This window comes from Pseudopodoces humilis, chromosome 10 (genome assembly GCF_049639895.1).
Source record: "Pseudopodoces humilis isolate 2021_Gansu_Grassland_sample_001 chromosome 10, ASM4963989v1, whole genome shotgun sequence".
In the NCBI taxonomy this organism is placed as follows: Eukaryota; Metazoa; Chordata; class Aves; order Passeriformes; family Paridae; genus Pseudopodoces; species Pseudopodoces humilis.
The window spans coordinates 22,187,807-22,215,083 of NC_142209.1; the positions used below are offsets into that span (position 1 = coordinate 22,187,807).

The window sequence follows — 27,277 nt, forward strand, 5'->3', positions numbered from 1 at the left end:
GAGGATGGCGAACAGTTCCAGTGCTGGGTGTTTCTTCTCCCAGCTCAGCAGTGCAGGCCACAGTAGCCCAGGTTGCCTGCGCATAGTGGCACGTGCATAGATCATTATACATAGACACAGTATACACTACATCCATCCTCCTTTCATGCTAGCAGCATAACTCCACCTCTAACATCTCAGAAGTTAGCAAAGCATCATTCTTTCCTTCCTAGTGGTCCACATACACAGACACATTTTGGCTGAGAGAGTATGTTTAATTAGCAGCTGCCACAAAAGCCATTGAGTAAGAAACTGGAGCAGAATTTACAGGACCATAAAAAGAGCTTTGGAGAAATGGCATCCTTTCAGTAGGAAAGGACTAGGACACACTCCTCCCAGGAAAGATTCACCCATTCAGCTCTGACACGCCTCTCCGCTGAGTTTCCCAGCTCTGACAAGTCTCCAGCCCTGGAGATGGGTGGGTTTGGGAATGAGGCAGAATCACTGCCTACAGGTAGTACTCAGACCCTCCCTTCTACTGCCACTGGAGCTGGCTTGAAATTTCAGTCATAGGGAGATGTGAAATCTGCACTGGCTTTGTGTATTGTCACCCTTGAGGCTGGGCCTTGAAGCAACGTCTGTTCTGCACAGGCCTGAAAGGTACTGCATTGTTCATGGCCACTGCATTCTCCACACAGCTAGGAGCTACAGCCAGCAGTGAAACACCATTTTATAACATCAGCCACCCACTGGAAAACCTAGTGCCTATGATTGTACACTCAATCCTTAAAGAAATTCAGCCATTTATGCTAAAATTGGTTTATTCAGTATGAATTTCCTGCAGTGTCCACAAGATAGTGCTGTCAGAACACCTTTTCTGCAAAAGCAGAGGACAGAGAATGTTTGGTGAGTAGGGAGGCAAAGCTGAGGAGTTTTCCAGTGACACCCTCTCAGAAGTAAGGGTGGTAATGTTTGAGTCCTAGGGTTTTTATGGTCACACAAGAAACTTGCAAGACTTTAATACAGACCAGGAAGAACAGTTAGTTCTCAGCAAGCCCCAGTCTTAAATGTTTGTTAATCTGTGCACAGTTGAACATTTCTTGTTTACTTTGTCTGTTGCTGCTACTAGGGCAGGACAGGAACACAGCATTTTCCAGGGTAGGAGCTGATGGCCTGCAGATCAGGTCTCTAACTCCTAAGGTGGATATAGGGAAAATAAGCAATGTTAGGTCCAACAGAGGGAAGGTAGTGGCAATACTTCATTCCTTACACAGGGAAAGGCTAGATAATCCAAGAGTACAAACACCTGAAGTAGAACAGGATTGTCTTGCTTTTGTCCAAACTTAGTAGGGCATAACAGCCCTTCCACTCTGGCTGTGCCATCTTAGTGTGATGCAGGCAGAGCCCAGGTCCAGGTCAGCTTCCACAGTTCAGAAACCCTCAGAGTGCTCAGCCCCAGTCTGCTCCCAGAAGCTAAGATGTTGAGCACAAAGTGCCCCAGCTGTGGAGGAGGACCATACCTGGGTTGAAGTATCCCTTCTTTAAGTGTTTGTGACTAATGTTTGCTTACATCCCTCAAAGATCCCTAGCTCTTTTGCTGTTTTTTCTAGGCCAGCCCTGAAACATAGCACACAATTGATCCAGCCCAGGTTGAATAACTGGCCTTCAATGTAGTTGGCATCTCCAGACATACAGCAAGGATGCAGTCCACAGATGGCAGGTGCAGAGCTGGGGTGGGGCTCTGTCACTTAAATTACACCCTTGACTTTCAGAGGGAGAAGGTAGCTGTAAGAAGGAGTAATGGTAGAAGGGTCGCTTTGTGATCTAATGTTTGGATACCTGCATCCTGTGTTGCTGAACCTACTGCTCACATAACTATTTCGTGCTTTTGAGGACAAATGCTGAACTGAGCTGAATAAATGAGAAAGAGCAAATGCCTTACAACTGCTCCTCCCCTAACCTGCTCTTTGCCAGAGGAAAGGTCTGCGGGGCAATCTGGACCCAGGCTGCACACAAGGGCCATGGGAGCAGATAGCTACACCTAAGCCAGCTTCCCCTGTTAGGAGATCCCAGCAGCATCTCAAAATTAAGAGACAAAACATATTTTGAGTGATTTTTATGTAAACATTACAATATAAAGACTTTGCAAAGAAACTTCATCCAAGAAAACAGCCTCCCTACCAACAACCAGCCAGTCTTTAGGAGCTGTTAAAGTTTACCAAAATCAGGAAGAAATATTTTTTATAGGACAGATAAGATGAGATCCAAGAGCATTTATTTATTCAACTTCTTAAAATACTGGTTTTTACAATCACATAGTCCATTCTCTTTCTATAAAAGCAAAACCTTCAACAGTTTTGCAATGTTTTAAGCATATCTGGAAAAGGTTATGTGTATACATAACCTATACATATGTATTTAGTTCTCTTAGGGGAGACCAGTGTCACTAGCAAAGGGCCAAATGCCAAATATCTCAGGCAGACTGCAGACTCTCAGGCCCCCTACCCAAGCCTTGCAGTAGGCGGATTTTAGCACTTTTCTGAGTATCCTGATTCAGGCTATGAAGAAAAAGACTGCTGTGTTCACTGCCCTTGGGCATATGACCTGCAGACACCCTACTACATTTAAAACAGGAGTCATACAAACCACTGACAAATATGCAAGACAAGACAAGTGCATGCAACATTGCTTGTGAACCAGGTTTTGCTATAATGACTAAGGCCTCTGCTGGCTTATCTGCTTGCTGGCTTGCTCCTCCAGTTGCATGGCAGTCCCCAGGGCATCCAGTGTTTCTGTAAAGAAAGGTAAAAACAACAGGGCAACTGATCAACTCTGCAGTCCAGCTGTCACTCTCAGAAGACCTCAGAGCTACGCAGGACTGGGTGCTCAAACCCCCACAGGTATGCTGGTGTTACCTTCAGGTCTTTGGAAAAGCATTAGTGACAGTTCTAGTCAGATATAGGCTCTAACATACCTCTGACACTGAGGAAATTTCTTGAGCTGTCCTCCACGAAGTACTTAGCTCTGCTCACAAAGGTCTCAAGATCATAATCTGGCTTCTCTGTGATTCCCAAGAGGTAGTCAAGTTCAGTAGTCATTCTCTGTATTTACAAGGATAACAGTGATTAGAAATGGACTTCCTGGAAATTCAGTTAGTTTCTTCAAATCTGGCAGTCTAATCAACATAGCTGAGCTTCTACAGACCAGGAGCAGTCAGTGCTCATTAGCAGCAAGTAGAGGTGGTTATTTGGAGGGGAAAGGGAACTGGCAAAAACAGTGGAATGCCATAGTTTAACCAGTTGGGCCAGAAAAGACAGGGAAAAGTTGGCAGTGAGGAAAAAGTAACACCACTGGTACAGCATCTTGCATTGCTGCCCCAGCAGCACTTGGCTCAGACAAAGCAAGCTGCTATCAACATATAGAAGGTGGCCTGAGCTGGGTTTGCTGTTTCCCATACCTGTCTCAGTTCTCTGAGCTGTTCTACAACCTTCTCCTCCCGTTCACTAATTTGAGCCATAACCTCTCGATAGCTGAACATGTGGGGAGAGAGTTCTTCTTCCTCATCCTTGGAGAGCTGCAAGAAACAGCCCGGGTAAGAACAGCAAGTTGTTCCCAGCTTTGAGTTCTGTTTAGCCACTGCACACACATACATTGAATTCAAGACCTGAGCCTTCTGTACTGGTCTCAGTCTCCTCAGTCTCCATTTGATTCTGAGTTTCACTACCTCCATCATGAGGGCTGAGCTCTTTCACTCTGCAACAAGAAGATTTGTCACTCAAATTCATCTTTTGTCAGTTTCTCAGCTACAGCATCACAAAGCAGCTACTGCAATCAATCAGTGCTCAGCAAGAATCAATCAGTTGCACTTTAAAAGTTGCACAGTTACCATTCCCAGAACAGGCTTATGTGGGCAGAAACCCCTGAATACTATAGAAAGGAAAGCCAGGAGATGTTTGTGTTAAGGAAACTTTCCTGTCTGGACATTCAGGAGCCACTCTGGCAGTTCACACTCACATCAGTTGAGCTAGGACTGAAATCCCTTCATAGTGGGTGGTACATACACCTCATACACCATCCCTCAGGTCATGTGCATGACTATACTATAGTAAATATACTATGAAGTTTGCCGTCTTAGATTCTTAAGTATGTTAAGTATTTGTAAGTAAGTTAGGCCTGTAAGTGAGCTACTGTTGTGCTTATAGTAAGTTAAATAGAATCTTATGTTAACTTATTTGAATTAATTAGGCTACGGATTAAGTGCAGTTAAAATCTTGAGGCCTAAACTGTTGGTCAAGTCCAGGACTATGTTTGACAAGGGGAGGTCACATGAACCTTATGACTCAAGGGGAGGGTCTCCCTTAGTCCTTTTCATCCTTACACTGTCCTTTTCTATCCTTACCTATTTTTCTATTCCCCAGGCTTCCAGGAAGATAATTTTAAGTTGATTTAGTCTTAGATTGATTGATTTTAGTCAATTTTCTTTTCTGTGTGCTTTAACTACCTAGTAAGTAGTAGAGTGAACTTTGCCAACAAAGTTTGTCTTTCATTTAATTTTAAACCTGCTTTTGCTGCTACCTTTGCCAGTGATTCTTTGAGTGAACTAAAACACTCATTCATGATGCATTCTTAGCACACCCTTATAGATGGGTCACAAAGTGCTACAAAAAGTAAAAGGCATGGAGGTAACCATTCAGGACAGGGTGTAAACTCCCTATGAGAACCAGGGCAGTCTGAAGTCTAGCATGAGAAGAGATTCCTTTGAGGAAAGAAGACATTACACATCGTCTTACATCATCTCTACTGTGTCTCACACAAAACACCCAGGTTAGTTTCATATGACAGCTCTAAGATACTTTGCTCCTAACAACCATCCTCCAGGTTGCCAATATAAGCAATACAAGAGAACTTGAGGTTCCAAAGGTCAGAGTAAAAGCAGCTAAAACACCTTGTACAATATGATCCAAATCCCCAGGTCAGAAAGGCCATTACCTGTCAGCATATCTCAGTGTGTTTAAGGTGTACTCACACGAACTCATGCCTGGAGAAATCATTGCTATCTGCAAACACAAAAGAAACCTTAGTGACTTATATCTGACTTTTGCTCATTAATGTTCCTACAGATCTCACCACACAGCTGGGACATTTGAGGACAAAGGGCTGGAGTTGAGACAGCCAAGTCCATTTTTCTTTATGGATTCTGTGGGAAATGCCAGCATCCCTGCAACCAACTTTCCACTGTCTTTGTGTGCACCTGCTATGCCTCACCATCCACAGAAAGCAAAGCCCTTTGAGACTATATCAGGCTCTCTTGCAGATTCACTGTATTAAAAAGACTTCCTGCCCTTCTTCTACTGGAGTTGGGCATAACTCACCAATTTCTTATCTCACTCACCATGGGCAAGTTTCCATAAGGAAAATGTTTAGTCTTTTGGGTAGTTTTTTTTGTTTGTTTGTTTGAAATATCTATAGCTTTCTGACTTAAAAAAAACCTTTGCTCTAGAGAACATGCAGCTATTTTGTCGAATTATAGAATGTGAGCAGTGTGTTTGACTTGTACATACTCACCATGCAGGTCCTTGAGTTTGCTCCTATGAAAGAGTCTCTTAGCACCTGTGTCAGCTTGCTCTCCCGAAAAGGGGTATGAGACTTGTTCTGCCCTAAAGCTCGGATGCACTCCTACAAAAAAAAAAAAAAAGTCTTTTGAATGCAGAATTGGCACCTCTCTTCAAACAGCTCCGCAAGCTATCAACCACCACCTGCTGGTAAACCCAACAGGCTGGAAAACAGTTGCATGTATTGCTCTAAGTTCTTCATTGTCTTTAAAATATACTTCAGGTATCTGACTGTCTCAAGGCAGTAAGTATAGCCATCATATGCCACAAACCACCCCCCAAAAAAAGTCAACTTGAACGAAGCTTGAAATAGCTATACCAATGTCTGACAAGACTGCACTACTTTCCTGGAAACATTCTAAATGGAAGTATACTCTATTTTTAGGTTGCTCACATTCTAAACTAGTACCTTTTTGGTTGTTTTTCCCTTGTACTGGAAAGAAACAGAATAGATAAGCCTAGAGTTGAACAGAATCCACATGTGGATTATCACTCTGCTCCAGGAGCTGTTGCTCACCTTCAAAGCCAGCAAGCTCTTATTGATTTCAGCACCTTCCATCCGTGTCTGCCGATCAGCACTAGATGTGTCTGCACCCCTTTCATTTCCTGCCAGATCCACCAAGGAAAATTTGCCAATCATTTGTCCTCTTCGGCGCAGTATGATTTGGAAGCAGGCATGTGACCGTGAAGAGCTGGTATTTGCAAATGTGTGCCCAGATGTCCTACAGCAAAGATGCAAACAAGACTTACAAATGTGTCACAGAAGACAACAGGTCCTGACAGCACAAGATAAGACCTGTAGCCACTTAATTAACCTCCTAGGCTTTATCCCCTGCTTTTATACTTTAAGTTTGTGTGAATTATGGAATTGCTTCTGATCTAAGAGCACAGAACTACTTGTGAAAAATATGAACCTACACCCTGGCTATGGAAATTTAAGGCTATTTAAGCCGCCTGGCTCAACTCAGCCAGCCTACATTGGAATGCCTGAGTGCTAAAGCCTCACATGCACTTGAGCTGGAAGTCACACCTTCAGCACACCACATGTCATTTTCCTAATGCATCTGCCATTATACGATAAGCTCAGCCAAGCTCCCCACTAAACAGCATTAAGCTGTACTAGCACATTACAATCATGATAAATCCCTTTCTCCAGCCAAGCTGGCTTGGCACTTCACCTCTGCTGTGCAGCTGCACCTGCCCCATCACTACAAAGCACAGAATGACATCTTTTAATTTAAATCTCCCTGTGACCTTCACTATCATTTATTCCCTGAGAATGCTGGCAGGTTCACTGTTCCACCCTCATCCCTACTACTGAGGAAAAAGGAGGGAGGAGGGAGTAGCCTGAAATGTAAAACCAGTTCATGACTAAACTGCCAGCCGAAAAAGGATGCACAGAATGCTGAATAAGCTTTTAGGATGTGCATATTTGCCCACATGGTGCAGTACAGAAGCCAAGGAGCTCTCATTTGCCTATGAACATTTCCACAGCAGTTGCAACCTAACTGAAGCAGATAACACCCAGTAATACAGATTTTAGCACCCAATTAAAGATACCAGTATGATGGCAGAGCTGCCCCTACCACAGCCTTTTCTGCCAGGATGGTGCTCCAAGCCTACAGCTGTCCCTTAGCACCTGCTTTCAAGGATTCTTTCGACAAGATTCCTGAACAACATGCAGTATTTTTGTTGCCATTGTAATAGCTCATCTGGCCTGCAGTTAAGCCAAACCATTTTTGCAACTATGGATCATACCAGCCGCTGTTCCTTAATCTTACAAGCCCACAGGGAGCTACTTGTATTCCTGTAAACTAGCTGATACTTCTAGAAAGGTGGCCATCTCATGTGAACGGTTTCTTTTATTGGAGTTGCATGAGGACATATGGACGAGGAGTTCTGACATTTTTCTATGGAAGGCACCCACCTCCCTTCTAGTTCTTTGTTCTGTAACCGCTTCCTGGTATTCATGCAGAGGTGCTGCTCAGTGCCTTTACTGGGAACAAGCTTCTGTTTAAAACTCAAAGCACCAGCTACAGGCATCATATGTTTGTCTAAACATGGAGATACAACAGGACATGACTCCTCTTATAAGTTTTAAGTCACCAAACCTGCAGGCACTGCCAATCGTAATCATTCTGATGACATCCTCAGCACAGCTAACTGGTTTTTCTTGGAGACCAACGACCTGGACCTGTTGCTTGCCATCCTCCAGGACTCGAAGCTTGGCCTTCTTATTCAAGAGGTCAAACACCTATATTTAGGCAAAAAGATTAAGGCAAATGTGAACAAGAACTCCTTGTAAGTATTTTTCCCTGTCTTTATACAAAGCTATATAGAAACAGCATCTTTAACATAGACATCAAATTCAATTCCAAATTCAACACCAATAAAAACAGAATACAGAGAACTATTGCAAGTATTAAGTTTGACTCAGGTACTTATGAAATATTCAACCAAAGAAATCAGGTAAAGATTTAAAAATAAAAGTCTTACTTTTCCATTGTATATTTCAAAGAAAGTCACATAGACTTCCAGATTCTGATTCCTGTACCTGGGCTGGTTTAGGAGGAGGAAGACATCTTGTGCTAGTGAGGAAAGACAGAAGTTCAGTTAACTGGTTTAAAACACATTCTAGTTGCTACTTGATCTACTTTCAAACACTGCACAGCTCTAAGGCAGTGTCTAGCACTGAGTGACAGTCATCCAAACAAATGCTAACAATCAGTGCAGTGCTACCATCTGGAGAACAGATTCAGCAGCATCCTTACCCAGGGACTGAAAACAGGGAAATACAAGAGTTTCAACTGCTAATGCCACCCACAGACAACAATCCTTACTGCTCTGAGGGAACACTGGGATCCTCTATTGTTTTGGACATGCCTGGAAAAGTCACATGTTTGTGTTTCAAGTGCGTGTTCCAGAAAGTCTAGAAAACATGCACCCTGAACATCTGCATTGCAGAGGTTTGGAGACAATATGCCTGATTAGTTGACCCTGGGGCTGGATCCAGTGCAGCTTTTCACAATTAGGCTTCAGACCCTGAAGCTGAGCTGAAAAAACAAAGACTCCTTGAGGGCCAGTCATAACTATTTTTCAGAGATCAGCCAATAGTTGTTCCTGGTTCAGCTGACTTGCTGCTGACTAGGTTTGCACTTTCTAAAGGGAAGGTAAAAGTCAGGTTTCATGGTATTTTCCAGGCATTTTATATCAAGGAGGGACTTCTAAGCATCCTTTTTCTGAAATAATTTTGGACATGCTGGGTTTTTTTGCATTTAAGGCTTATAGGAAGAAACACAAGACATACATCCTTTTGCATAAAAAATTTTCAATCACAAATGGGTAGAGTTATGTTACACTCAGACATGTCTGAGACAAAAGCAAAACAGAAGAATCAAAATTTAATGGTTCTGCGCAGTAAATACCCAATTAGAAACTGTGTCATCTCTTTGTATCAGAAACAAGTATCTTCTGATGAGTTCAGTATGGATGTAGACACTTACAGGCTAGAGGAAAAATATTTTGTGAAAGGAATGAAAAAATAATCATACCTCCTTCAAACACCAGGTACCACCATTGTTCTTATTACTGAAAACACAAATACTTTATGTATCTTCTACTGGACATGTTTAAAATAACCATACAAAATCAGATCTTATCTAGTTAAGAAAAACAAGTATTAAATTTATTTTTGTATCCTTAGAAGAATCAACTTACAGGCAAAAGCATATATGCCCTGTGAGGCATTCTGGGTTCTCCCAGAGAAGTCTCCACCCATAGTCTGTGAAGAGGAAAGGCCAAAGGTCAGGCATGGCACCAACAAGTCAGCCTATCATATCTTAATCCCAAAACCAGACTAGGAAGTTACCATAGATAAACCACAATGCCAGCAGGAGTACTGGAATGCAGTACTAAGTTAGCTTGCAACTTCCCTATCATTTCAGAAAGATCTCACCTACACAAAGCAGTGCACCTGTAAGGCTCTGGGGTGCAGAGTCAAAGCAGTTGTTCCTCCAAGCAAACTGCTTTGACAGTGCAACCAAACAGCCTCTAGTCAGGTAAAACAAAGCTTCATTTGTTAGGATTTAGGTTGAATAACATTATTGCAGCTACTTGCAAAAGTTAACATGACATGAAAGTACAAATTTAGAGCAGACAATACCTGTAACTCCTTTGACCAAAGTATCTTTAATCACAACAAAGTTTTCAGTTAGTGCTATCCTAGTGATTTGCTCTACCACTGTTACTTAAAACACCACTCAATCCCATGACATATTCTCAATCTACCAGAGTTTAATGTGCAACACTCCAGTCTCAAAGCACAGCTGTTGTACCTGCATCAGTTCTGCCCTAGGACGTGGAAGGGAAAGTAACTTCACCTGTGATTTCAGTGCATCACAGCTGTATTATTACTGTAACAATCCTCAGGTAAGCAGGTTTCTCTAGCCTTTCCAGTGCAATGAAGGCAGCCTGTGCTCAAACTTCTATAAAGCTCCAACTTTTTGTCTGGGTTACTGGAAAATATCAACAACACACTACATAACACTAAAGATAGGAGGTCCTAGCCTAAAACTTGCCTCTAGCACTGAATGACAGCAGTGACTGATTACTCAAAGCAGTGTGTTAGCTCAGTCCAGTGCAGATCACTGTGGTTTGAGGTAAACGCTTCTTGTGGAACAGGAGAGCACATTTGACTCCACTATTGTGCTGTGAGAATTCTTCCCCATAGTTCCCAGAAGAAGAAAGTTAAAGACAACACAGCTTTTGAAAACTTAGAGCAAGCTTTCTCTTTTGAGACAAAAGAACTTTCACAACTCTTGAAACTGCAACTGTTAGACTGGAAGGAGTGGTTAGAAAGCAAACACACTAACTCACCCACCTCACAAACAATACCAGATCACTTAAATGTTTATGTGCATCAAGAGGCTTATTCTTACATAATTGCTGAATTCCTTGGAATGCCTTCAAGCTCAAAGCACAGGATAGATAGTAGCCGTTGTCTCAGATGTAGACTAATAGCCCCACTTTACAGACAGGAGTTAAACAGCAACAGGCACTTGAGGCAAGGACTAGCCATGACTAAAACTAACATACCAGGACATCCTAAATCTTTCAAAGACAACTTTTCTTTTTTCTAAAGAGAAAAAAAATATTTTTCTATTTCTTATTTCTAAAAGGATTTTTTCTAAATATTTTGAAAAGCAGTACAATTTTCCTCACAACCTCCAAGGAAACCTACTAGTACATAAAGCTACAGAAAAAGAGTTAACATCTTACAAAGTATTAGCTTTAAGACAACAAAACCAAGGTCCAAGCCTCTTACACAACCCTACTAGCGCTCAGACATTGGGGAGCTTTGAAATACTTTATCAAAGCTAGAAAATTTATGACCTTGGAGAAAAACTTACATGTGTCTTGCCACTGCCTGTCTGGCCATATGCAAAGCATGTCGCCTTCCCACCCTCAAAGATGGTCTCTACAAGAGGTCTAGCAGTGAATCTGAATATTCAAAAGATAAAAAGTAATTAAGGCAAATATTTCATGCACTGCTTCATCATCATCAGTTTTAACAAGAAAAGAAACTCAAAAAAATCAAATCCTTAGGCAATCAGCAAGGCTATGCCAAAAATAAGCCTTAGACTTTTCAGTCCTTTGGCTTCCTCCAAAAAGGATTCTAATGCTTATTTCAAGTAACAGTTTCTTTAAGATAAAGACACCATCTAGCTATAGCTCCATGCTTTTATCTGAAAGTCATTTCCAGTGAGCAGCAAGCATTACCTGTATACCATTTCATTCGAAGAAGTTTCATCAAATGAAAAGTCAAATCTAAATGTTTGGGTTTCAAGGTATTTTGTTAGGTCCACTTTCTGCTTTGGCTCATGCACCATCAAGACACACTTGCTCGGAACAGTAACCACATCACATTCCTTTTTTAGAAGTTCTGTTGAGAAAAAAGACCCTCAGTTTTAACAAAAATTAACAAAGTCAAACTGATCAAGACAGCTGTTTGGTCAGTACACTCACCTTGCCTATTGAGAGGACGCTTTCTCACACAGACACAAATCCTGTGCTCTTCTATCTAAAAGAAAAGTAAGAAAATAAGTAATTATTTCCCAATTACACTTTATTACAGAGAGATCCAATGCTCCCTCACATCCATTTTGTAACATGCGGATCAGAGTTGCTGCTTCTTCTTCTGAGCTGACAGGGATGCAGGGAGGTCAGTCTTAAAGTGCACTCCGTGTAAAATCAACACTACAAATAATTTCTCTTTATGCAGCATTCTCCAACACAAGATGGGAATGCTTTCCAGCAAAATTTTTGATATCAATACTGCAGTTATGGTCAAATAATTAATCAGACAAATGAATAATTTCATTTACCCCAGAGGTTTTTTGTGACTTGGAGCTTTTTACTGATACAGCAAGTTGAGCTATTTGTACAGCACAGCAACACATCAGTTGAGTTGGGAAGTGTATATGCCATTGGGTGAGACAGAAGGCAAAGGTAACAAGCTCTTCTCCTGTCACACAGTGATACATACACAGCATTTTTAATGGCTGAGTGTACTGACCAAGTCAGGGTTCTCTAGTTTTCAACCTCTTTTTACTTCCTCCACTTTTTGACCTATTTAAAACTGCTTAACATATTACTTATATTAACATGTTCTGTAATAGTTCAACAGACCATTTTAAATTATATCTACTTCTACAACAGTGGCTGTGCCACTTACAAACTGATGGTCATATATCACTGCATGATAATTGCTGAACCACAGGCTTTTCACTAGTGACACAAAGTAAAACAAGACAGCTTAGCCATAAATAGGAAAGCCAAGTGACCTCACAGATACCACCAACTTCCTCAAGCTCACAATATGCTCAGACGGCTTGATGCCAACATTTTCAGTACAAAATAGAGAAGTCTGTCTACAGGCTGCAGTTAGTAGTCTCAGTATTTACTTACTGGATCACTTATAGATATTGGCTGGCAGTTTAAAGTTTCTCTGAATTCCTTGATCATACGTGCAAACTCCCAGTTTGGACAGGTACTGTCAAAGTCCTGCATGGAAAAACCATGGATGTGAATGTAATTTATCTGTTACAGCAAAAAAAGGCCCCAGAGCCTATTAAACAAGCAGCTATATGCAATTCAAAGCATCTTACAAGATTCACAATTTTCTGAAACCAGAATCAATCCATCCTTATGTACAGCTTTCTAAGAACAAAGCCTGTCCAAAATATGTTTTGATTTCAACTACTGTACTACAGTGTCATATAGAATCTCCCCTTACAAGTGTATTGTAGAGTACTCCACCTGTGCTCGTTTTAGCCTGATTTCACTCATTTGAGCTCTCTTTTCTTCTCTCTTGTTTCTCATTTTCTCCATCTCTTTCACAATGTTAGATCTTCTTCGAACTGCATAAAATGAAAACAATTTCTTGGATTAAAATTTCATACTTGATATTAAGCACAAATACTTCAACCTATCCAGGTTGCTGACAGACTAACTCATACAGGAAATAACCATCTGCCTAAGGATGGCCATTCATTTTGCAGCACTTCCTTCCCAAGCCAGATCTAACAATCACAGAAACTGCCTTGGAAGTCCCACTACCACCCTAAAGCAAAGGCAGCATTTCTGAAGCAATATCATTATAACAGAATTACACATCTGTAATAAAAAAAGATCAAGATATTCTGTCTTGCTGCCAAAGTCATCTTTTCAAAGCTTTAGTCTCTGAGTACATAAAGCAGCAATCACAGTGATTGACTGATGAGTCAGTCTTTATCCACTGCTCCCTGGTACCTGGGCTCTCTGAAGAGCTTGTCCTAGGAGCAGGCAGATGATTCTCTGTATTTCCATTTACACTTGACTGGGAGGCTTCTGGAATACAACCCAGCCCTCTAGCCCTGGTTTGGCCAGCTGCAGAAAGAAGCCAGACCAAAACCAATAATTAGATTGCAAAGATCAAGAATAATTTTGTAATTTGTAAAGCCTCATAGACCACAGGCATTTCTCAACTCCTGCAGGAGGAGAGAGAACTACCTAAAACCTGTGGTAAATCTACAAGTAAACATTTAAATCCTCTGCCAGTCACCAACTTTTATGCAGTGCTGCAAATCAAGGTCAAACCAACTAGACAAGAAGTTAGTATCAAGCCTCTTATTTCAGTGTTTTTATAGAGCTTAACATGAAAGGCATGCCCTCAGCTATTCATAGGCTAGCCTAGTAAATTAAATAACTACAATTTTATAATTCAAGGATGCTCAAGTTCTTGCTGTACTCAACCAGTTTAGGTAAAACTATGACCAGTGTAGTTACAGGGTGTGCTGTCAGCAGTGTTAAGTCACTTCTCTTCCCACTCTAGCCCCATGAATACCATTTTATGCCATTAAGCAGATACGGTATCTACCCAACTTGCCCAGCCACAGCTCTCTGGCTAAGAGAGTACATCATTATGCACAACACTGTTTCAAAGTCCTTTAGAAAATATTTCAGGTAGGAGCCCTGGATATTTGCATAGTGGCAGACCTCTAGGTCTCTCATTTTACCTATGAAAGAGTTCAGGCTGCTCTCCCACTGGGATTTGAATAATTAAATGCAAACAAAGTGAAAACTGTTTCACACTAAGAATTCACTGGAATGTTTCTCCACTCACCAGGAAGTGACACATATTTTCTGGTTTGCAAAGAAGTGCAGGGATCTACTGCCATCTCATCTTCCTGGAAGCTGCACTGGGATTCTGTGATAGCAGACATCCTGGAACGGCCACGCACAGCTTTGGGAACAGGAATCCAGGGACACTTAGACACTTGCAACAATAATTGCTCACAAAGTACAGAGCAGTGGAGAGCAAGGTGTGGTTAAAAGGATCTTTTCCATTATCAAAGTGCAAGACAAAGCAATGCATGTGGGTGAAAAGTGATCAATAAACCCACCACTACAGAAAAGCAATCAGTTCATTCCAGATTTGCAATTCCAGTGAATTTCTTTCAGATCCCACTAAGGACTCACATAAGGATATGGCAGTTTCAGCACCTTAACACTTAATGCCTAGGAAGGAAGAAGTTTCAAGGCAGAGAATCACTAAATCCTCTGAAGCTTCACACTTGCAGGGCTGTATGAATTAATTCTTTGATGGTAACAAGGGTGCAGCAGCCTGGCAACTGGCCATGGGCAGCACTGTGCCCACCCACAGGCTATGTGTGGTGTACAGTAGGCTGTGGCCCTACATTCAGTTAAAAGACTCTGTATAACCACAACAGCAAATCTTTGAAAAGGGTCCCTTTGTACGCAGTCTCCATTTTCACATGTCAAGGTATTTCTTTCACTGAGATAAAGTCGTTCACAAAGCTTCCTAGGGGAAGGATTGGAATGTTTGCTTCAATAGATTTGTTAAAAAAAAAAAAAAAAAAGCAAATCTGATATGAAAAAGGGAAGTGATATGCAAGCTAGAACTCCTTGCATCTCTCATGACCAGCAACTATTAGAATTTATCCAGAAAGAATCACTATTATTACAAAGGACACCAAATCTGTTGGAGACCAAGGGTTCATTTCCATTCTGAATTAAATTTCTTAGAACGATTCCCAAAATTCATTGCTCCTGTTAACTCTTTACCTTGAATCTTCTGCTCATGTGCAGAGACATTAGGTGTGACTGCTGCAATTTTAGAAACAAAAAGCATCAGTTTCATTATACTCAGAAAGGGCATTTTATTCCATTTCCTCTTGTCCCACATGCCCAGACCTGATCCCATCTCACACTCAGCAGCACTGTTTCTATAAATGCTGGTGCTTCTGGACAGGTAGATTAACTGGAGCATTCACTCCATCTAAATGGGTTTGATTCAAGTGACTCTTGTATGTGAGGATATTCAGCATTGTCAAAAATTCCTATTGATTTGTGGGACTGAGGCAATATTTATTTCTTAATAATCTATTTCTTAATTAATTCTGAAAGCAGAACGCTTCTAATGCTTCTGCTTTCCTTCTTTCCTGAATAAGATAGAGATAGACACCTGCTGATCTTCTTTAATTTGTTTAGTCTAAGAACAAGTCTGAAGTCAATGATAGCTTTCTAATTGGTGCAGTGCAGAGCTTGCAATAGGACAGATACTCTGACACTCCTGGGCTTTAGCTAGTTATAACAACAGAAATTATTTGATGAATACTGAAAACACTGCTGCTCTTAAGCTCCGAGCAGGTCTTCAGGGATGGGACTGTGCCAGTAGGACAGGCAACAGATATTTTAGATATGCAGTTAGATTCTATACTTCAGAAGGGCTGTGACCTCTATAAGGACATCTTTCCATCAAGCAGTGACTGGATTAACACACCTTGTGTTTTCCAGTTTGCTATCCAGTTCTATTAACAGACCTATATATAGACAGTCATGACTTTATGACATCATTTTGCTTGTCAGTTCATAACATTTATGGAGTTCTCTGAATTTGAGAAAGATCAGGATACTCTAATACAGAACAACTTCGTAACATTAGGATTCTTGGACAGCTCCTGCCTCTCTGATGCCAGGGAATTTGTACTGTTGTCTTCTGGGACCAGCTTACCAGTCTTGCATTGCATGCAACACAAGAGGCCAGACAAGCCCAGATGTTTTGTTTACAGCTCCATTGAATGGAGAAGCACAAGTTTTGGCTAAATATGCACTTTAAGAGAATCATTAAATTAGTAATCATTCAACCTCAGCATCATACAGTGTATTATAAATAGACCTGTAATGCTACCATTTGCAATTCAAAAAGCCTAAAGAATCAGCTAATAAAGCTAAGAGAAGGTAGAAAATAGGCATTTTCTACCTCCTGACACCTCAGGAAGAACAATTTCTTAGCAATCCCACACTGACATCTCTATCTACTCTTCTGGCTTTGCTCAACACATTGTGCTGACATGCAATCAGGGAGCTGGGCACATCAGCTGGCACTTTGGCTGCCTGCTCTGAAATGTCTCCAAGCATAAAGCTCTACTTATTGTCTAGGGAGACTGCTTGATGAGGAGACATACATTTGTCACCACTATTTCCTTCTTGTCCTTTCCACTCTCATTCTGACACTTTTAATCTTAATAATTGCCACTTAACTGCTGTTGTTTGTGGCATTTGCAAAGGTCCATACAGAACTTTAAAACTCGCTACAACAGCAACTGCCTAGTGACATTTAAAGCAGGGAATAACTACAGCAGTACTGGAGAAGAGGAGAACACATCAACAAACCCCATCTCAGAGGAACAGGACAGCAACCTGTTAGAAGTGTTCCTGCCCTCAGGAGTCCAAAGACTCATATGAGACAGTAACCTCTTTGTTAGCACTGCCTGAACGAGCAGCCTTATGAGGCACTAAAGTACAATATTGTGGCTACAATGTACAACCAGCACAATTGCACAAAGGTATAGCAGAGAAAAAAAGACATTTTCTCACCTTCCCGTGGAGCAGGAATTTTTGAAAGAGTTGTTCTACGCTTCTGTTTCTGAAAAGCAAGGAATGCTGTAAGCAATTGGAGTAAGCAGCAAACACCAAGCACTGCTCTTCAGGGCAACATCAATACAACAAGAATTTCTGACCAAAGCCTACCTATGAGACAGAAAAGACACATGAGAAATCTCAAACTTTAAGACTGAGAGTATTATACCTAACAAGACCTATGCATCAGTAACTTAGAAGAAACTAAACTACTTTAAAGCACTTACCTGTAAAGTTACATTGAATGGCAAAGGAACATTTTCTTTCACATCAGGAGGAGGCAGCTCTAATAATTCAGGATTTATTGCAATCACATCATTAATATCAACCTGCAAGAGCAAAGGCAATATTTTATATAGTAGAATAATGGTGCTACCGCTTAGGGATTGCTTTTTTCTAATCTGGACTCTCAGTGAAGGCTAATAAACTGGACCCACTGCTAAATGTTACATTAAAATTGCTTAGAAGAGCAAAACAGTAGTTCCCATTCCATTTGAACAATCTGATACACCTAAGTACACCAGACAAAATATGTTAGTTAAGCCATTTACCCTCATCTGCCAAACACCACACAGCTCTGCAGGTGCCATAGAGCACTTCTGAAGGACAAAGCCCATTCGGCATCCCCTGCTCTAATCTCCCACTGCTAATCTTAGTAAATCTCAGCAGCTCTGTGACTTCTGTGCTAGGTGAGCATTAAGTGTTTACTGTGTGATTGTGCTTACTGAAATAAACATCAAAGAGCTGCTTAGACTCTGGAAAATTAAGGATTCAGCATTTAATCCATAGCTTAATTCACCTGCATCTTCACTCACTACTGCAAACAATTTCACCTAGGGAAACCACTATCACTTCCTGACTGACCCGCATGTGAAATCATAATCCTGCTTTCACCTCATCATGGGGCACCCTGGCAAAGACAGGGATATGGCAGGCTCAAGCACAAATACCACAACTCAGTCTCTGTTCCGTTTTTCAAAACTATACTTGCTGAAGAGATCCAGCAGCTTACAACTGGAATTCACCTAACAAGGCAACACAAACACCACCAGGAAGTTCTTGAGTTCTTAATTGACTCTGGAATTATTTAAGTAAGAGTCCATGAAAACATAAGAAAGCAAGCAGATGAAGCTCTCTAAAATGTGAAAATACCACTTTCTAGTGTAAGAGAAGTAATTGATGAAGTCTAATCCATGTGAAATTGGTTAGCAGCTAACTGGAAAATTAATTAGCTCAGAAACAAGTATGTGGTCAAAATAAGTGCGTGCAAGCACATGCATAGTGTACGTACATAAGCATATAAAAAAATTGCTGGATTTTGAAGGATCCTTCCTAAAGATTTAACATCTTAGCACATACATGCAATTTAGCCAAGAATTATATCTGAATCCGTATATTTTTTATATTTGAATGCAGCAGGCACATGCACAAAGCAAGATTAGGTTTCAAACAATCAGCCAATGGCAACTTTTAAGATTTGCACTGAAATCCAGAGTCTGCACCTTTCTAGAGACACCAGAAGGACAAGTACATTTGCTGAGTATCAGACTTCTTTAAGTGTCAGGATTTCAGCCGCATCACCTTCAAATACCCCAGACTTTCCTCCCTCGCATCCTATTTCATGCTGTATTTATTTCATATTGGTGCAGAGATTGAGGAAATCAAGCCCAGCTCTGTTAACACAGCACCTTATTAGCAACAGATTTTAAAGAACGTCTAAATGCCATAGCATAAAACATGGAAAGACAACAAAGAGCCCACAGAGCTAGAAAACTGGAATCTTGGGACATTCAGCGAGAGGCCCAACAACTCCTTGGCCCCTCTGAAGGGCAAAGGGTGCAGCTTTGGTACTGCAGCTCTCACACCTTACCTTGGCACACCCAGAGCATTGCCTTCATTACGTATAAAACAAGCGGAGCGAGCTGCAGCAGCGCAGGACAAGCGCTGCCTACCCAGAGGGGCAGAAGAGCTGGGCCACGCCTGAGGAGCCTCGAGCTTCCCGGGGCTCATCCCGCCGGCGCCCAGGGGCGTTGGAGCACCTGGGGAAGGAAGGGGCCGCGAGCAGCCGTCACTCACCTCCTTGCCTTTGGTGGCGCCGCCCTCAGGCCACTCCACGGTCACGCAGGAGTGCTCCACGTTCACTACCTTCACCGTTGCCTTATGGATTAAGCCTGGAAAAAGCCGGCATTGAGCCCAAACCCGGCCGCCACACGGCGCCCGGACTCCCATAGGCGGCGGCGGCCAGGATACTGCAGACTCCCCATTCCCCACTCCTCACCACTGCTCCGCTGGATATTAATAACGGCGCCGGGATGGACGTTGCGATAGAGGCGGGAGTCCATGGCACGGGCACAGGGACAGGAACCACGTCCGGGCCCCAGCAGCGAAACACCCGCCCGGCAACCGCCGCCGGTTTAAACCCCGCGCGCCGGCGTGCCGCGGGGGCTGCCGGGAGTCCAGGCGGGACTACATTTCCCGGCAGGCCAGGCGGCGGGCTGTCGGGAGATGTAGTCCTGGGGAAGGAGGGCGGGGTGATTGGTCCTGCTGAGTGAGTGCGGCTTGGGGCGGGCGGAGGCAGCGCTCCCGGGAAGGGCCGCGAGGGGCTCGAGCTGTTGTTGAACAGGACAAACTTGGGGCTGGCGCAATATTGAGGTGCAGGTGACGCAGAAGTTGGGCGAGTGTCAGTACACAGCGGCACTCAAATATTTCAACGAACCTGAGACACCTTTACGTGAAGTGTTAGAACTTAATCTATTTTTGAACCAAATAAGGGATAGCTCCACCGAAATGGAGCCTCTAAAAATTTCTCGACACTCGTGCCTGTTCCTCTCCACGGAAATCTTTAGTAAAAGGCGAAAGATTTATACGATCTGAAGAGAAACCAGAGTATACCTAAGAACCTCCACCCCAATATACCCCACGTCTGCTCCACCCTCCATAAGTCAGGGCGACCCTCGCCTCCCCCGCCGCTCCCGGCCCCGCACCCCCGGCCCGGCCCCGGGGGTCGGATACATCGGACAGTCCCCACGGCCCGGGCGGGGCAGCGGCGGCAGCACCGGACAGCAGCGGGGCCGGACACAGGCGGGACCGCGGGGCACCCTGGGTATGCAAATCAGGCCGGCTACGGGGCGGGGCGGACGCAGGCTCCGCTGGGCTCGCGGGTCCCCGTCGTGCTTTAACTCCGGCTGGGAGCGAGCTGGCGCCTCTCGCTCGCTGCCCCACCCCGCGGGAGGGGTAGAAGTGAGAAACTCATGGGTTGAGACTAAGGAGTTTAATAATTAAAGCAAAATAGTATTAATAGAAAAACTGTAAGAAAAATAAAATAAAATTACAGAATGGTCTGGGTTGGAAGGGGCCTTAAAGATCATCTCATTCCTATCCCTGTGCCTTGAGGAGGTATACTCCTAGTAGACCAGATCGCTCAAAGCCTTATGCAACCCGGTCTTGAGCACTTCCAGGGATAGGGCAGTCACAACTTCCCTTGGCAACCCGTTCCAGTGCCTCACTACCCTCCCAGTAAAGAATTACTTTCAAATATTAAATCTAAATCTCTCCTCTTTTAATTTTAAAACGTTCTCTCTTTTTTTTCATAGGCCACCTGTAAGTATTGGAAGGTATGGGGAATGAAACAGAGAGTCCAGTGGAACTGATAAAGGAGCCTGACTGAGCAGAAACTGTGGGAGAGACAGACACAGGTAAGTGCTCCCTGGGCAATAAGTGACCAAGAACCACGTGAAATTTTGTGATAATGTTAGCAGGTAAATTGATATTATGAAGAATGTGTAACCAATGGGAAATTTTTACCAAAAATAGACCCCTATATAAGTGCCATACAAGTAAAACCCTATATAAATGCCTTGTATACTCAATAAAATTGGCTTCTGATTTCAACTTGGATGTCTCTGTCTCTCATTTGGTGATATAAGGCCTCAATAAGAGCTCTCCAAAGCCTTTTATTTTCCAGGCTGAACAACCCTAGCTTGTCCCAACCCTGTCTCAGCCTGTCTTCACAGGAGAGAGGCTCCAGCCCTCTGATCATCTTCATAGCCTCCTCTGGATTTGCTCCAACATATCCATGTCTTTCCAGTACTGGGGACAAGAAAGCTGGATTTGGCAGCAAAAGGGCAGAATTGCCTCCCCTGACCTGCTGCCCAGGATGCTTTCTGGGCTGCAACTGCTCACTCTTGGTTCACATCCAGCTTTTCACCCATAAGAACCCCCACTTCCTTCTCAGCAGGGCTGTTCTCAGGGAGTTTTCCAGTCCATATTCTCCAGTTCTTCTTGTGTCTGGGATTGTCCAGACCCAGAGGCAGCACGGGTCACTTGGACTTGTTGAACTTCATGGGGTTCTTGTGGGCCCAAGTTTGTCCAGGTCCCCGTAACTGGCTCCCTGTCCTTCAAGTGTGTCACCCTCACCACTCACCTTGCAAACTGCCTGCGGGTGCACTCACTCCCACTGTCGGTGTCATTGATAAAAGACATTAAAAGCCCAAGTCAGTCCCAAGGCACAGCGTTTGTCACCTGTCTCCACCTGGATATAATGTGAATGCCCACAGCACCCCGGCCGCACCCATCCAGCTAATTCCTATAATCCACCCGTGAAACCTGAACATAAATGATAGTAGAGGACCCAATTATCTCTTTTTCTAATTTGTATGCAACCTACTCAATTACATCTATCTCCCTGTCGCCTCCGCCAGGACTTCCCTAGGACCTTTCACTTCATATCTATTTTTGAACCAAATAAGGGATAGCTCCACCGAAATGGAGCCTCAAAAAATTTCTCGACACTCGTGCCTGTTCCTCTCCACGGAAATCTTTAGTAAAAGGCGAAAGATTTATACGATCTGAAGAGAAACCAGAGTATACCGTGGGGCCGCCTCCCGCGGACACCGTCTCTCAGCTATTCCTCTCTAGGACATGGCGACTGTGGGGCTTGCTCTCTCCTGGACCTCCCGCCGCCCCGGTCTGTCCCTGTGGCTCGGCCAGGGATCCAGCCCGCTCCCGGACGCGGCAGTCCCAGAGAGCGGGGCGGAAAGCGCGACCGGGGCCGCTCCGCTGCCGCGCGGTGCACCCTGGGTACCGACAAAAATCTGAATACTAATCCGGGATATGCTAATGAACCAGAGCTGCGCACCGGGCATGCAAATGATCCAGAATACTCATGTGCATATGCTAATGAGGCTACCACGACTCGCAGCCCTCGTGTGCGGAGGCTGTTGCGCTCGCTCAGCCGCGCCGCGGGACGCCGGGCCCTGGGCCCTGTCTGGAGGCGTTCGCGGGGTGAGCCGCGGAACAGGAAGGACGGGCCTGCGGCAGAGACCCCTGACAATGCCCGCTCGGTGCCGGGCCCGCGGGCGCAGCCGCCCCCGAAGGCCGTCGCCATTGTCCGCCGGCTCCCCTCGGCGCCGCGTCTCCAGGCAACGGCGTGCGCCTCTCTCTGGCGACGCGGTGACGTCACAGCATCGCGAGAGCTCACCCCGCCAAGCCGCCCCGCGAGCTTCCGCCCCGCCTCTTTGCGCCGGTGCCGCGCCATGGGTGAGTGCAGGGGCCGCGCGCCTACCGACATCCGCCGCCACCCGCTCGCTGCAGCACCGCATCCGCCCTGCCCTCCCCCGGGTGGCAAGCGGGGGCTGCCGCCGCCCTGCGCCGTCCGCCATGGGGGCGGCTGCGGTAGTGCCGAGCTGCTGGCGGGGGGAGGGTGACCGGGCCCAACATGGCGGCTGGTGGATGATGGGGCGGACGGCCTCTTCTCGCCGTGCCTTGATTTCCTGCAGATCCCGAGCACTGGGCTCGCTCTCGGTGTCTGCTGCAGATGAGCAGATGCGGGTGAGGGGGAACACTGAGGCGGTTGGCAGCTTGTGCCTTTGCGGGAGGTGGCGTGTTCTGCAGAGATGGTCCCCGTTGGGGACCCAGCAGACTGAGTTGATTCGGGGTGTCTCTCGTAGGGGCTCAGCGGACAGGTGGGATGGGGGTCCCTTCCTATAGCAGACCTCCCACATCCTACCAGTAGCGTAGGATGATTGCTGTAGCGTGCCTGTCAGATCGGCGTCGGGCGCTTCCCAGAGAGTGCCCAGCACGCGAGGTACGTTGGGAGGCAGCTTCCCAAAGAGCACGCGGAAGAGGGGGTCTGTGTGCTTGTTACAGCTCTGCTGTAAGGGACGCGTTCGGGGCACATCTGAGTATCAATGATGAAGCTTCTCTAACTGCTGCATAAGGCTGAGTGCACTGTGCGGATACCAACCTTGGAGAGCTGAGGACTCAGAACCGCGCCCTGCTGCTGCAGCCGGATGGGCTCGTGGCACCCTCTGACCACACTGCTCTCCATTCAGGTATCTCCAGGGACAACTGGCACAAGCGTCGCAAGACTGGGGGCAAGAGGAAGCCCTACCATAAGAAGAGGAAGTATGAGTTGGGGCGACCTCCCGCCAACACTAAGGTGAGTGGTTGGGCGAGGTTAGTCAGAATCTTGTTTTCAAACTCGAGTTACTGCTCTTGTGCTAAGAGAGGTTTAAATACCTGCTGTTTGGTGTGGGATTGAATATATGAATATTGAATATTGAATAGCACCTAAAAGGTGCTCTTTGCTCCTCTGCCGATGGAAAGCAGTGATACATTTTTGCAGAAAGAGGCAATTGGAATGATGAAGCTTTCACCTTAGGTAGATGCAGCAGACCGTTCTGGTCATTTACTGTGTCTGCCGATGCTGGGGTTTGTCATAGTTACACTGACCACATTGCCTTCGAGGTTAGGACTCTGTTGTGGTCCTGAAAGAGCAGGGCCATGCAACTTCTGAGCACCAATGGCAGCCTGGTGTTTGTTTCTGACTGCAGATTGGCCCACGCCGGATTCACACTGTGAGGGTTCGTGGGGGCAATAAGAAGTACCGAGCCCTTCGGTTGGATGTCGGCAACTTCTCCTGGGGGTCAGAATGTAAGTATGTGATGAGACCTGCGCTGGTCTGCAGTACTGCTGCAGAGTAGAAGGATGCAAACATGGATTTGTGGGCTTGGATTGAACATCCTGGAGGTGGCAGCTGAAGCGGCATGCATGGTGATGAGGATAACTTTGACCTTACGTGGCCTTAGGGGACTTGGATTTCCACTAAGTTCACAGTGATAGGAGTGTCATAGTTACACTGAGTGACATGCTTACCTAACTTCGTGTGGGGGAGAGGGGCTAAAGATGAACTGAAATCCTATATATGAGTAGTTCTTCGTAAATGAAAGTTTTGTTCATAACTAAAAGTTAAGTGATGTTGTGCAACAGAGAAAGGTGCTCAGGATGCTTGTGAGAAGGTCTGACCCTAGGACAGTGTTAATTAGCATGTGCAATTTCATATTTCTGCTTTGCTAAGCAAAAGTGGAAAGCCCAGAAACAAGAGGGGGATTCTATAATATTTCCCCTGAGCAAGGTGGGTTTTCTTTGCTTTGCAGACTGACAACAGTATCACTTGAACCTGGGCCCAGTCAGGGTTCTGAGTAGGATAGTAAAACAGCACCACAGTAAGGAAGGTGGTGGGTTAATGACCTGCATGGTGTGAGGGGACAGGATGTGCTTTCAGTTATCTCAGAGCATTATTGTCTGTGCAGTGAAAAGTACAGTCAGTATTGCAAATATGAAGAGGCTGAGTGCACCTTGCACAAGAATGAGGTACGTGAGGGAAGGGAGAAAACCCATCCATTTTGTGAATGATCTTAGTGGATGTGGAGGGCTATTTCCAGGGAAGGTGACTGCTAAATAGTCAAATCTGGTAGCTGAGACTGTATACTTCAGGTGGGTCTTGGAAAGGTGAAAACATCAGCTTCCCTTCTCAATTTACTCCTATGGAAATGGTTTCTGGAATGTATTGCAGGGCAATCCTGCTCAGTGGCTTAAATGAGTAATTCTATCAAGTGGATACAGCATTGAGCCCTGTGTACAGTGTTACTTGGCATCTACTGATCTTGCAATCTGGAATATTATTTTCTAGGATTGCTTAGATACTTTTGAGATGAGTTGCAGCAAGGCCACTGATCTGGTTTTTCATGTAGGAGGGATTTAATTTTCAGGTGTAGATTTCTGTCCTAGCAACAGAAAGTTTAACTGACAAAAAATAGATACATGCTTTAGTTAAATTTAATTCAGTGCCAGGCAGCCTGGAGGATACTGGATGTGGTGTTGAGTGCAAAATCATTTTAATGGTATGTGTGAGATGCTATGAACTATATACTCAGCTGCCTGATCCCTGTAGGTCTGAACCCATGCTCTTCTTTTGAAAGGCTGCACTCGCAAGACCAGAATTATTGATGTTGTGTACAACGCTTCCAACAACGAGCTGGTGCGGACAAAGACCCTGGTGAAGAACTGCATCGTGCTCATTGACAGCACCCCATACCGGCAGTGGTATGAGGCCCACTATGCCCTGCCCCTCGGACGCAAGAAGGGCGCCAAACTGGTACGTCTGAGGTTGTACTTTTGGCTCCTGGCAGAGCAGAGTCTGCAACCAGAGGCAGTTACCCATCCTGAGCAGACACTGCCTGCCAGAATAGGGTTGGGTACCCAGCATTGGTTGTCCAAGTTGTGTTCCTGTAGGTTTCCAGGATAAGTCTGGATCTCTTAATGGAGTGCTCAGTAGCAGGAGCTCTCCCAGAAGCATAACACCCATTTGTGCACAAGGACCTGCCTGTCAAGATCTTGTCTTCTAATGATGATACCTTTGTCCAGTTCTGCTACTGAAGGGACAGCGATGACAATTTAGGATGCTGAGGAAGACTTTGTAGGTTTGGTTCTTGTGCTGGGCAGTGATTGCTTTGGTGAGAAGCTTGGGGATTGCTAATTGAACTTTAGGGTGTTTTTAAGTGTCTTAGAGCTACACTGAGCCATTAATCTCAGAATCAAACACCAAACTGCTAGAAGGTATTTAAAACCCGACCTGTAGCTTACAGGTTAATCTTTGCATTTAAAGCAATGCAGTTCTCATTTGGGTGCTGTGTAGTGCAGAAGCAGGGGGAGAGCTCATCTGCCTGAACTTGTACCACAGCGAAGTGCTTTCATTATTTCTGCAGAGGGAAAGAGTATTCACTGCTTTTTGTAAGAGGACTGATTCACCAGGGAAACCTTTGCACTTTCATTGACTTGAGAACAGCCTTCCCTAGGGCACTGTGCTCAGTTGTCAGCAGTGACTCTACTTAGCAGTATTGCATTTCTTGGTCTCAAAAGTGAAATGCAGCACCTGGTTCTGTGAGATCAAAGTATTTGTACCTCAGCCAGGTATGGCTTTGAAAACAGTACAGTGCTGAGAATACAAGGGTTTCCTTCACGGTAATGGAAAACACCTTTGTTAGTGGAGGGTGGTCATTTGTTAAACAATTTTTTTGCTTTTGGTCTTGGGTTTAGACTCCTGAAGAGGAGGAAATACTGAACAAGAAGCGTTCAAAGAAGATCCAGAAAAAATACGATGAGCGAAAGAAGAATGCCAAGATAGCAAGTATTCTTGAGGAGCAGTTCCAGCAAGGAAAGCTACTTGGTGAGTCCCTGGCAGCATTAATGTAACTTGCTCTTCTGTCTTCTCCAGAGATACCCCCTTTGTGGCAGGATGGGGAAATCTGGCTAGCTAGGCTCCTGCAGTTGGTTATTCCTCTTGGGGCTTTGAGAAAGAAATGGGGCTCAAGACTAGCAAAATGAGGACATGTGTGTCAGAAAAATGTGCTGCAGGCATCTAAGATCTTTGATGTTTCAAACTCTGGCAAACAGTTGAGTGTTCTGAAGTCTTCTGGTGATGAGACCTTTGTCCAGTTCTGCTACTGAACCCAAGCGATGACAGTTTGGAGATCTGAGGAGGACTTCGTTAGGGACCGCAGCAGCGCAGCTTCCAGAGCACGGTGCCTCAGGCAGGGGTGCTGCAGAGAGGCTGCATGCAGTGTTCTTCGGTGTGTGCACTGGGGTGGGAAATGGCCAAACTTTAACTGAATGACTTCTCCTTGCAGCCTGCATTGCCTCCAGACCTGGACAGTGTGGCCGAGCTGATGGCTACGTGTTGGAAGGCAAGGAATTAGAGTTCTACTTGAGGAAGATCAAGGCCAGAAAAGGCAAATGAATAAAAATTACTGTGCTAAGAGAACGAATAAAACCAAGAGTCTACTATGGTAACAGGTTGTGTGCTCATTTGTGTGTGCAGTGTGGCAGGGGCTTCTGTAGCTGCACCTGCCTTGTAATATGTGGAG

General features: G+C 44.6%; 2 protein-coding genes and 6 non-coding genes across 11 annotated transcripts; 5 read left to right on the forward strand and 3 right to left on the reverse strand.

Annotated features, from left to right (window-relative positions):
* Positions 1 to 2,237: 2,237 nt before the first annotated feature.
* KIF2C (kinesin family member 2C) lies at positions 2,238 to 19,470 on the reverse strand. Of its 4 annotated transcripts, XM_014250619.2 has the most exons (22): positions 19,351 to 19,470; positions 19,149 to 19,243; positions 17,300 to 17,401; positions 17,031 to 17,079; positions 15,216 to 15,257; positions 14,254 to 14,373; positions 13,401 to 13,517; positions 12,909 to 13,009; positions 12,558 to 12,653; positions 11,616 to 11,670; positions 11,370 to 11,532; positions 11,000 to 11,090; positions 9,309 to 9,372; positions 8,088 to 8,179; positions 7,703 to 7,845; positions 6,109 to 6,313; positions 5,545 to 5,655; positions 4,969 to 5,036; positions 3,630 to 3,732; positions 3,437 to 3,553; positions 2,954 to 3,080; positions 2,238 to 2,771 (listed from the first exon to the last, which is right to left on the reverse strand). In XM_014250619.2, the coding sequence occupies exons 1-22, from the start codon at positions 19,412 to 19,414 to the stop codon at positions 2,695 to 2,697; spliced, it is 2,202 nt and encodes a 733-aa protein (XP_014106094.1). In that variant the 5' UTR covers positions 19,415 to 19,470; the 3' UTR covers positions 2,238 to 2,694. The 4 variants fall into 4 exon arrangements, with proteins under 4 accessions (XP_014106094.1, XP_014106095.1, XP_014106096.1 ...); XM_014250620.2 differs by lacking the exon at positions 15,216 to 15,257; XM_014250621.2 differs by lacking the exon at positions 13,401 to 13,517.
* A 377-nt stretch (positions 19,471 to 19,847) lies between these two features.
* On the reverse strand, positions 19,848 to 19,962 carry LOC148183699 (U5 spliceosomal RNA). Its single transcript, XR_015773406.1, has one exon. It is a non-coding gene; the product is annotated as a U5 spliceosomal RNA (small nuclear RNA).
* Positions 19,963 to 21,824: 1,862 nt separating this feature from the next.
* LOC148183700 (U5 spliceosomal RNA) lies at positions 21,825 to 21,939 on the reverse strand. Its single transcript, XR_015773405.1, has one exon. It is a non-coding gene; the product is annotated as a U5 spliceosomal RNA (small nuclear RNA).
* Positions 21,940 to 22,497: 558 nt separating this feature from the next.
* RPS8 (ribosomal protein S8) lies at positions 22,498 to 27,203 on the forward strand. Its single transcript, XM_005521091.3, has 6 exons — positions 22,498 to 22,610; positions 23,405 to 23,511; positions 23,906 to 24,005; positions 25,334 to 25,509; positions 26,451 to 26,580; positions 27,041 to 27,203. Exons 1-6 carry the CDS (start codon positions 22,607 to 22,609, stop codon positions 27,148 to 27,150), a joined length of 627 nt encoding a protein of 208 aa, XP_005521148.1. The 5' UTR covers positions 22,498 to 22,606; the 3' UTR covers positions 27,151 to 27,203.
* On the forward strand, positions 23,252 to 23,336 carry LOC148183701 (small nucleolar RNA SNORD55/SNORD39). Its single transcript, XR_015773411.1, has one exon. It is a non-coding gene; the product is annotated as a small nucleolar RNA SNORD55/SNORD39 (small nucleolar RNA).
* On the forward strand, positions 23,706 to 23,809 carry LOC148183702 (small nucleolar RNA SNORD46). The gene has a single exon (XR_015773414.1). It is a non-coding gene; the product is annotated as a small nucleolar RNA SNORD46 (small nucleolar RNA).
* On the forward strand, positions 25,753 to 25,825 carry LOC148183703 (small nucleolar RNA SNORD38). Its single transcript, XR_015773412.1, has one exon. It is a non-coding gene; the product is annotated as a small nucleolar RNA SNORD38 (small nucleolar RNA).
* On the forward strand, positions 26,824 to 26,895 carry LOC148183704 (small nucleolar RNA SNORD38). Its single transcript, XR_015773413.1, has one exon. It is a non-coding gene; the product is annotated as a small nucleolar RNA SNORD38 (small nucleolar RNA).
* Positions 27,204 to 27,277: the final 74 nt, after the last annotated feature.

What these genes read in the sequence shown, in the direction of transcription:
- KIF2C (XM_014250619.2), bottom strand. Translation starts at nt 19,414, where the DNA reads ATGGACTCCCGCCTCTATCGCAACGTCCATCCCGGCGCCGTTATTAAT. An exon ending in GCTCAGGTCTTGAATTCAAT is followed by an intron (nt 3,554 to 3,629) that starts GTATGTGTGTGC and finishes TGTTTCTTGCAG; the next exon opens with CTCTCCAAGGATGAGGAAGA. An exon ending in AAATTTCCTCAGTGTCAGAG is followed by an intron (nt 2,772 to 2,953) that starts GTATGTTAGAGC and finishes CTTTCTTTACAG; the next exon opens with AAACACTGGATGCCCTGGGG.
- RPS8 (XM_005521091.3), top strand. An exon ending in GACCTCCCGCCAACACTAAG is followed by an intron (nt 23,512 to 23,905) that starts GTGAGTGGTTGG and finishes TTCTGACTGCAG; the next exon opens with ATTGGCCCACGCCGGATTCA. An exon ending in GCAAGAAGGGCGCCAAACTG is followed by an intron (nt 25,510 to 26,450) that starts GTACGTCTGAGG and finishes TCTTGGGTTTAG; the next exon opens with ACTCCTGAAGAGGAGGAAAT.